Source organism: Pituophis catenifer, unplaced genomic scaffold, assembly GCF_029215685.1.
Source record: "Pituophis catenifer annectens isolate HBS135680 unplaced genomic scaffold, rPitCat1.0.hap2 SCAF_9, whole genome shotgun sequence".
Classification (NCBI taxonomy): Eukaryota; Metazoa; Chordata; class Lepidosauria; order Squamata; family Colubridae; genus Pituophis; species Pituophis catenifer.
Window position 1 is genome coordinate 7,969,999 of NW_027256889.1, and position 10,775 is coordinate 7,980,773.

Consider the following 10,775-nt stretch of genomic DNA (forward strand, 5'->3'; position numbering starts at 1 on the left):
GCCCAGATGGAATCATTTGGGGATAGCCCCAACTCTTAGAATATGCTGTGGAAGTCACTTTTACTAGTTAAATGTTTGAGATGCAAGTTCCAGGCAGCAGGGGTGGGCTTCAGATCCTTTAGCAATTGGTTTGCTGCCCTGTTGCTGGGTGGGCGTGGCCTAGTCAGCTGCCTGCACCATGGCGGTGGGGGAGAGGTGTTTTTCACCCTCCCCAGGCTCTGGAGGCTTTCCTCGAACCTCTGGGAGGGCGAAAACAGCTTCCTCCAGGGTCCAGAGGCCCTCCGGAGACCAGAAACAGGCCCGTTTCTGGACTTCCGGAACCTCTGGTAGGCCCATTCTTTGCCCTCCCAGACCCTCCATGCGGCCCCTGCACTTACCTGGAATGATGAATGGGCTACATAGACACTCCTGGAAGGGCGGGGAGGGGTGGGCGTGGCCAGCCAGGGGTGACATTTGGGGGTTCTCTGAACCCTGTTAATCCTTGGCTAGAGGATCACCCAAACCCTAACGAACCCCCAGAAGCCCACCCCTGCCAGGCAGCCCCAGGAAATAATGTTGGTGGGAACTGTGATCCACCACAGTAGGAGGGCAGAATGAGTCAATTCCTGGGACAGAGGAAAATTCATCCAACTCATCTCTGCTGGCCAGGCACTGGAAAGTGATGCATCCAGGGGCTTCAATAGAGTTGGTGGTGTTTTTTTTTGTTGTTGTTGTTTTAAAAATAAGGATTGTAGGAAACAAATCAGACCGGTAACAATATCTTCAATTTTTCTTCCATTTTTTTCCCTTGTTCTGCAGACTAAAAATGTGAATCCACCTAATTCTGTTGCCAATACCTTGCCTAGTTCAGTTCCCCAAGAACCTTTCCCTGCACAACCTGTGCCTGCTGCCCAGGTACAATCTGGGTCTGTTCCTTCTGCTGTTTATAGTCCTCAATATTCTGCTGGTGCTCCACTTCCTCCTCCACAACCTCCCTCTGCTCCCTATGCACAGGTTGCCTCTAATGCCCTTCCACCACCTCCCCCTGGTTCCTTTTCACAACCTCCAACTGCTCCCTATGCACAAGTTGCCTCTAACGCCCTTCCACCACCTCCCCCTGGTTCCTTTTCACAACCTCCAACTGCTCCCTATGCTCAAGTTGCCTCTAACGCCCTTCCACCACCTCCCCCTGGTTCCTTTTCACAACCTCCAACTGCTCCCTATGCACAAGTTGCCTCTAACGCCCCTCCACCACCTCCCCCTGGTTCCTTTTCACAACCTCCAACTGCTCCCTATGCACAAGTTGCCTCTAACGCCCCTCCACCACCTCCCCCTGGTTCCTTTTCACAACCTCCAACTGCTCCCTATGCACAAGTTGCGTCTAACGCCCTTCCACCACCTCCCCCTGGTTCCTTTTCACAACCTCCAACTGCTCCCTATGCACAAGTTGCCTCTAACGCCCTTCCACCACCTCCCCCTGGTTTCTTTTCACAACCTCCAACTGCTCCCTATGCACAAGTTGCCTCTAACGCCCTTCCACCACCTCCCCCTGGTTCCTTTTCACAACCTCCAACTGCTCCCTATGCACAAGTTGCCTCTAACGCCCCTCCACCACCTCCCCCTGGTTCCTTTTCACAACCTCCAACTGCTCCCTATGCACAAGTTGCCTCTAACGCCCTTCCACCACCTCCCCCTGGTTCCTTTTCACAACCTCCAACTGCTCCCTATGCACAAGTTGCCTCTAACGCCCTTCCACCACCTCCCCCTGGTTCCTTTTCACAACCTCCAACTGCTCCCTATGCACAAGTTGCCTCTAACGCCCTTCCACCACCTCCCCCTGGTTCCTTTTCACAACCTCCAACTGCTCCTTATGCACAAGTTGCCTCTAATGCCCTTCCACCACCTCCCCCTGGTTCCTTTTCACAACCTCCAACTGCTCCCTATGTACAAGTTGCCTCTAATTCCCTTCCACCACCTCCCCCTGGTTCCTTTCCACAGCCTCCCTCTGATCCCCTTGCACAAGTTGCCTCTAATTCCCTTCCACCACCTCCCCCTGGTTCCTTTTCACAACCTCCAACTGCTCCCTATGTACAAGTTGCCTCTAATTCCCTTCCACCACCTCCCCCTGGTTCCTTTTCACAACCTCCCTCTGATCCCCTTGCACAAGTTGCCTCTAATTCCCTTCCACCACCTCCCCCTGGTTCCTTTTCACAACCTCCCTCTGATCCCCTTGCACAAGTTGCTTCTAATTCCCTTCCACCACCTCCCCCTGGTTCCTTTTCACAACCTCCCTCTGATCTCCTTGCACAAATTGCCTCTGGTGTCCTTCCACCACCTCCCCCTGGTTCCTTTTCACAACCTCCCTCTGATCCCCTTGTACAACTCGCCCCTGCTCCCTCAGTTTCATCCGGTGCTCAACCTTCTGGTGAAGCTGGATTGTCTTTGTCTACTGCATCTGGAAATCCTGGTACCTATTCACAACCCAGCCTTGCTACCTTACTTTCATCTGATGCTCAACCCTCTGGTACATCAGGATTGACTCTGTCTGCATCTGGAACATCTAGTAACACTAGCAAAAGTCCTTAGCCGCTAAGCTCAAGTAAGTATGAAAGTATACCCATTTTCCCTTCAACTTTACCCATTGTTCCGCCAGGCCGGGCTATCAACCTAATAATTTTAAATTGGGGTATTTTAAATTTTTGGGGTTTTAAATCGGCCAAATCTATTTAATTATTTTAATTTTTAATTATTGTTGTGTCTTGTGTTCTTAAATTGGCTGTACACCGCCCTGAGTCCTTCGGGAGAAGGGCGGTATAGAAATAAAATTATTATTATTATTATTATTATTATTATTATTATTATTATTATTATTATTATTATTATTATTATTATTTTGAAGGCTCATTTGTTTGAAGGCGAGAGAAAAAGGTTCTGCTGGCCCTTAAAATCAAGAATATTTTCCCCTACTTACATGTAGGATCAAGTTAGCAAAAACTGAAGGTTCTAGCCTGCTCAGTTTTCACTAGAACTAATGCTTGGCACTATCTGGCTGGGGAATTCTAGGCATTAACGTTCACACGTCTTAAAAGTCATCAAGGTTGAAAAACACCACTTTAGCCTATCCATTACTTCATGCAGAAAAATAACAAGTTTTGGAGGAAGTCCTTCAGAGAACATCACTATTTATAGTGATGTTTGCCTGTGACAAACCCAACCAAGCCCGCAAAACGAGACGATCGGATCTCTTTTAAGCATAACTTTATTGAGTACACCATTTCGGCACGCAGGAAGCGAAACCAACTCTAGCTAGTTCCCACGGTTTTTGTCTAATTAAAGAATGAATTATTTCCTCCCCTCCTTCGGCCAGGACACATTGTCCAGTTAGGTGTTTTGAGGTCTCTAGAGCAAGCCCTTCAAGTCTTTGCCAAACATCTATTGAGATGACCTTGGTTCCCATGGTCAGCCTTCCAGAAAAAAAACCCAACTCCAAGTAAAAACTCTGAAGCAAGCATTTCTTGTTGTTGTCTGGGCTAGCATTCCAAAACTCTTTCTCGCCCCTCCCCCCATCATCTGTGCCAAGATGAGGAAAAAAAAAAGATGGCTGCAACAGCAGCGCATGTTTCGAAGTTGACAGTCTCAGTCAACTTCGTGTTTCAGTGGGTAGTTTTTAAAAAAGGAAATTCTCATTTAATACCGACACAGTCATGTCGGTGGTGAAATCCAAATTTATTTTACCACCGGTTCTGTGGGCGTGGCTTGGTAAGCATGGTGTGGCTTGGTGGGCGTGGCAGGGGAAGGATGCTGCAAAATCACCATTCCCACCCCACTCCAGGGGAAGATATTGCAAACATTCCCTCCCACTCCAAGGGGAAGGATACTGCAAAATCCCCATTCCCACCCCACTCTGGGGCCAGCCAGAGGTGGTATTTGCCACCGAACTACCCAAAATTTCCGCTACGAGTTCTCCAGAACCTGCTGAATAGCACCCCTGGTCCCCAACACCCAGGCTGTGGACCAGCAATGGTCCATGACCCTCCAGAAACCTTCCAGTCTGTGGAAAAAATTGCCCTCCATAGAACCGGTCCCAAACATTGGGGGGGGGGAGGGCACTGATGTAGATTATTGGGATTATTGTTGTTGAGAGTAAGGGGAGGTTGGAGGCAAAAGTCTGAAAAATTAATTGCCTTGAGCATAACCTATTTATGCCAATGTTTCACTTTCACTCTTGTTTTTGTTTTATAGATTCACCAACTGCAACTGTCGAGAATAAAATCCACACACACACACACCTCCAACACTTTCTCTTTCTGGCTTCCATAATTTCTTCCTAATGTTTGACCAAGTGGAAGATGCTACTTTCTTCTGAGAAGGGCTCCAGCTGATATTTCTTTTTTGTTGATTTGAGGACACTTTCTCTTCATTGTGAATACTGCTTAACACTGGTTTTCTCTACCCCCCCCCAAAAAAAAACATTTGCAAATAAATATGTTCAGCATTATAATGGAACATTGTCTTTATCATTGTGCTCTGAAAATTATCATTTCCCCCACCCCCACCAATATTGTAATGAAGTCCAGGCCACATCAATGCTTAGTTGATTCTGGTAAATAAAAATGTAGATAAAAGCCATTATCTAAGCATAGTTTGAGCTTAATGTCACAAGCATATTTATTCCATAGTTCTGTTATCTTTCTGCAGATCAGAGTCTCTGATAGGCTTAATAGCAATAGCACTTAGACTTATATACCGCTTTACAGTGCTTTACAGCCCTCTCTAACAGTTTACAGAGTCAGCACATTGCCATCCAACAATTTGGGTCCTCATTTTACCCATCTTGGAAGGATGGAAGGCTGAGTCAACCCTGAGCCTGGTGAGATTTGAACTGCCAAATTGCAGGCAGCTAGCAGTCTGCAGAAGTAGCCTGCAGTACTGCACTCTAACCACTGCACCACCAAGGCTCTTAACAGATGTTTAGTAATGTTCTCAACACTACCTTGAACTACTTAAGAACTTTCAGATTATAAACTTCTGTCTCCTTTGATCTCAGAAGTGAATAATTACATTCTTATTTGATGTCCAGGAGATGTCCAGTTGTTCATTCTTGATTCATAGGTCAAGAAAAATCTATGTACCTTATCAATCATAGGAGAAGAAGAAGAAATGCCTTGAATTTTATAGTATCTCCTTTTTTGAATAGCAATAATTCAGTGTTTAATCATTTTACCCACCTCGGAAGGATGAAAGGCTGAGTCAACCTTGAGCGTGGTGAGATTTGAACTGACAAATTGCAGGCAGCCAGCAGTCAGCAGGAGTAGCCTGCAGTACTGCATTCTAACCACTATGCCACTGTGGCTCATAGTGCTTCAAAGCATTCTCAGGCTAGTTTACAATGTCAACCTATTGCCCTCAGCAATCTGGGTCCTCATTTTACCGACCTTGGAAGGATGTAAGGCTGAGTCAACCTTGAGCCGCATCTGGATCGAACTCCAGGCTATGGGCAAAATGCCTCCAATACTGCCTTCTAACCACAATAAGACTGATTTGTACTCTGCATTGAGTCATAAAGACGTTCCATAGATTGGATATGCCCAATACTCTAAAGAACGAAATAAAGGACCTGAAGTGAAAATATTAGTTTTTGCTTTCTATGGGAAACGGGTCCCATAGAGAGCAAAAACTGATATTTTCACTTCAGGTCTTTTAAACAGGTCCCATAGAGGTTGCCATTGTAGTATATTCCCCTTTTCAATTGTCTTTTTGATCGCCAGCTATTTTTCCCCCAAAAAATATTTCGTGCTTTGTATGGCTCAGATTCTCTTAATGTGCAGGCAAAAGACAGATTCTGTATTTGCTTTTCCACTTCTTCATTATAGGTTTAACAAAATTACACCACCAAAGTGAATAAACCATCATAACATAAACATTCACAAAATAAATAGTTCCATAGTATCATAGCCAAAAAAGGCAAAAGTAAGAAAATCCAAAGAATCTATGGCTGTTCAGTTAGTAACTGTATAGTGGCTTCATTCTGGCATCATATTGAGACATAATGCTTTTTATCATCTTTTTGTTGCAATTTAAAAGGCCTGTGACATTTCAATGTACCTTCAATCCATGAAAATCAGTGTATTTGGAAAGGAGCATATTTATTCCTCCACCAGCATTGCTTCCCTTTTGGACTTCATTTGTTCAAAGTTTATTCTGTGAGTGTCATGCCATTTTTGCATTCTGTGTCAAACAAAACCAATTACAAAAAGCCTTACTAAGAAATCCTGTCTCATAATGATCTACCTCTACTGAAAATTTCATCCTAATCAGATTTAACGTTTTAAAGGAACATGGTTCTAAAATCATACATCAATTCCTTTGAAATTTAGCATGATATACCCTCTCACGGGGATGCATTTTGCCTTTAAATGGTATCCTTTTTAATTACAAAAAAATAAAAATAAAAAAGAAGGTTATAGCTCTTTAGGCTTCATTGTTTAACCCATAGAGAGTGGAACTGATTTATATCAAATCTATTGCCGCAGTGGTGCTATGGTTAGAGTGCAGTACTGCAGGATATTTCTGCAGACTGCTGGCTGCCTGCAATTTGGCATTTCGAGTCTCACCGGCTCAAGGTCAACTCAGCCTTCCATCCTTCTGAGGTCGGTAAACTGAGGACCCAGATTGTTGGGAGCAGTATGCTGACTCTCTAAACTGTTTAGAGAGGGCTGTAAAACACTGTGAAGCGGTATATAAGTCTAAATGCTATTGCTATGCTATGCTATTCCAAAATACAGAGATAGGAGTGCCTAAAAGGCAGAGGATTTGGATATTTCTAGAGCGCTTACTCAAGAAAACGGGTACAAAAGCCAGCCTATTGAGTTGGTGGATAGCCTCTGTGCCTTATGACCATCCATCAACAGAATGATGAACAAGCATTCAAGAGATATGCCACATCCTAGCACTTAGCATGGAAGCAATGAAGGCCATTGAATAGATATTTGGATCTTGTGATGTGTTTATTCCGGTGAAGATAAGATTAGTGCAAGAAATGGTATTTCCTGTGACGCTCTCTGGAAGCAAAGAAAAAAGGGACTTTCAAGAAGCAGGATAGAAAGAGTATTAACACTTTTGAGCTTGGAGAAAATTTCTGAGAAAACTATGGACAGCCCAGAAAACAAACAAACAACAAACAGATTATCCAAAAAAATCAAACCAGAGTTCTCACTTAAGACACAAATGGTTAGGTTCAAATTATTCTACCTGGGACACATGTGAAGACCTCTCTCTAATGGTAGGAATCATGAAAGGAAAGAATTAGAATAACAAAGTTGGAAGGGACCTTGGAGGTCTTCTAGTCCAACTCCTGCTTAGGCAGGAAGCCCTACACCACTTCAGACAAATGGTTATCCAACATCTTCTTTAAAAACTTCCAGTCTTAGAGCATTCACAAGTTCTGGAGGCAGGTTGTTCCACTGATTAATTGTTCTCACTGACAGGAAATTTCTCCTTAGTTCTAGGTTGCTTCTCTCTTGATTAGTTTCCACCCATTGCTTCTTGTCCTGTCCTCAGGTACTTTGGACAATAGCTTGACTCTCTCTTCTTTGTGGCAACCTCTGAAAGAGAAGCAGAAGACCAGCAGCAACATGGATGGACTTGGTTTCGGGGGTGATGAGTGCCATACTGAAGGTTTCAAGGACCAGTCCTGGAGAAAGTCTATCTACGTTGCTACTAAAAGTTGACACTGGCTTGATAGAAAATAATTAATTAACTAATTAGAGCTCTGAATCTGGCTTTTAAAGCAGTCCAGGTAGTGGTTTCATATCCCCCTTTTTTAACATTTTGAATTTCCTCAAACTAGTTGTCCATCCAGTGGTGGGATTCAAATAATTTAACAACCGGTTCTCTGCTCTAATGATTTCTTCCAACAACCAGTTCACCAAACTGCTCAGAAAGTTAACAAACGGTTCTCCGGAAGTGGTGCGAACTGGCTGATTCCCACCACTGTGTCCATCCTACCATTCAGATATTTAAAACAGATGCATGAAAACTGGCAAATGAAGCTCTCTCCCCCCTCAAACACCCTCCCCACCGAGAATGAAAATCAACCCCAGGAACTAAGATAAGACAATCAAAAGATGGGAGAAAGATAAGATAATTGAAGGATAAAACAAACCAGGAAAAAGATTTTGAAAGGTCACAAATGACCTTTCAGAATCTCTTCACTTTGCGTTATCAGATAAATGAGAGGGTGACGTTGCATCAATATTTTCTTGCAAGTCAAGATCATTCTCAAAAAAAATAACATAGAGGGGGGTGGAATGTTTAAGTTGGCACCATCTCTTTGTGATTGAACCCTTCTTACCTTTCTCAACAGGTAATTTGAAGGCATCGTTAATTGCTCCTTTCAGTTTGGGCAGTCTGGCTTGTGCTGATACATCAAAAAAGATCCATCCTTAACCTACCCATTCATACTTAGGACACTTTCTTATTTGGGGAACGAAACCACCAGCTGAGAAAAATGAAGCTGTCCTTCGTGGGTGCTGCTTTGTTGATTTCTGTGATCAGCACCAATGCCCAGGTGAGAGGAAACCTGCATTTTAGGAAAGGTAATTTGTAGGATGACAGAGAAACCCCCGCGACTCAAATTCTGTAAATTAATCCCAGACTAAGCAGGTCAATCTTGGGTCCTACTGAAATCTTAGACATAACAAATAGGGATTTGATAAAATTTCGCCAAGGTGATCCAGTTTACCCTATCAAATACATATGTAATTAGATAAACACATTAGATCCTACAATTTTTCAAAGGGATTTCAAATATTCAATTACGCTGATTAAACTGCCTCAAATTAATGATTCTGTTATGACCAGAAGATTTTTTTTTGCACCATTTAATAATGAAGTTGAGTTGTGTAAGTGTGTGTAAATTGCAACAAAAGTTAATTGGAGTCATATACTGAGCTAAAATATATTTTGTTTGATTTATGTTTCCTATCAATTGGAATACCAGGCCATAATTTCCATTAATTAATAATTAATTAATTAATTCCATTGATTAATTTTCTGCCCCTTTTGTTATGTTTAGCCAGTTTAAATGCTTGCATCCTTTCCTTCCTTTTATACATTTATTGCTTCTACTACATTTTATAATGTTTTATATGACCACATGCATCAGGCTAAAACAAGATAATGTAATGGGTGATTATTGTTTTCCCCTGCAGCATTATATTCCAGATCTTCCACCTCCAGTAAGTAAAACTGTTTCTTATTTATATGTATTTTGATATTTTAACTGCTGTCAGAACTCCCTGGACAAGCTGGGAAACGAGATCACACAACTACAAAGAGCAGCTGGTGTGTCAAATTCTGACTGTCTTCCAATGTGACACAACTTAGCTTCATACCTTGCTCACCCAAAGGTCCATCATGGTCAGAACTGAACCCCAGAGAAATAATTAATTTCAGAAATTTAAACTTTCATACGAAAGACGCTAAGGGAAATGAATAGAATAGAATAACACAGTTGGAAGGGACCTTGGAGGTCTTCTAGTCCAACCCCCTGCTTAGGCAGGAAACCCTAAACCACTTCAGACAAATGGTTATCCAACGTCTTCTTAAAAACTTCCAGTGTTGGAGCATTTACAACTTCTGGAGGCAAGTTGTTCTCCTTAGTTCTAAGTTGCTTTTCTCCTTGATTAGTTTCCACCCATTACTTCTTGTCCTAAATGATATATGAGCTTCCTCTAAATCCCCTCCCAGATACTTAGTTATCTTTGTTAGAGAAAGAACAGATATATAAATGGATTTTTGATTTTTTTTTATAAGGGTACCTAGGTCCCAGAGCTACAGTGTTTTTTGCAAATTATGTCCGAGAGTTGCCTGAATTTGCAAGTAACATGAGATCAAAGGTTTTTTTACTTGTATTGTTTGTGCAAGACATATTAAAAAATGAATGGAGTTTTCCTCCATTCCTCCAGAATAGCCACTATTTTGACTTTGATTGTATCCTGAAGATACCTTTGCTCACAATTCACTTCATTTTATCTACAAATAGATTGGGTTCAGTCTTACAACCCAAAATAATGCTTTCATCCATTTTGAGGTCACTTGTTCATATTTTGTTTCATTAGAAACTATATTTAGTTAACTTGGTACTTTTACTTACTTATTCAGAAACTGTACTATACTTTGAAATAAAGCAACATCTTTTGAGGACAACTAGTTTTTCTAGAGTTTGAACAATTTGTTTTATTTGTTTTATTTTTATATTTCTTTAGTTACTTCATATTGTTTGTGATAAATTGTACTGGCAGCCTTGTTTAGCATTTAAAAATTGCCCGTATTTCGTTGTTTCTATTCTTCACCTTTTTAATCATGCGTATTTATTTATGGCAAAAAAAAAAAAAAATCATGTATTTCAGTTAAAGTTTCGTGACTCTTTATATTTGGGTTTATATACATATACATATACATATACATATACATATACATATACATATACATATACATATACATACATCATACATACATACATATATATATGTATATGTATATGTATATGTATATGTATATGTATATGTATATGTATATGTATATGTATATGTATATATAATTTTATTTATTACATTTATATGCCTCCCATTGCACACTTAAAAGCAACTCCAGACTTATATAATTTATTCTATAGCTGAAATATCAGAAAGATTTGGCATGAATTGGAAAGATTTGTCATATGTACGTGTATGCTCATATAAGAGAGAAATTATAAGTTTGTATTTTATACATTTAAATGTCTATTAAAACTG

The 10,775-nt window shown here is 41.4% G+C and overlaps 1 protein-coding gene across 1 annotated transcript; it reads left to right on the top strand.

The window, feature by feature from the left end:
- The first annotated feature begins 1,345 nt into the window (after nucleotides 1-1,345).
- On the top strand, nucleotides 1,346-4,429 carry LOC139321344 (uncharacterized). The gene is made up of 3 exons (XM_070950014.1): nucleotides 1,346-1,358; nucleotides 1,499-2,578; nucleotides 4,222-4,429. The coding sequence occupies exons 1-2, from the start codon at nucleotides 1,346-1,348 to the stop codon at nucleotides 2,563-2,565; spliced, it is 1,080 nt and encodes a 359-aa protein (XP_070806115.1). The 3' UTR covers nucleotides 2,566-2,578; nucleotides 4,222-4,429.
- The last annotated feature ends 6,346 nt before the right edge of the window (nucleotides 4,430-10,775 follow it).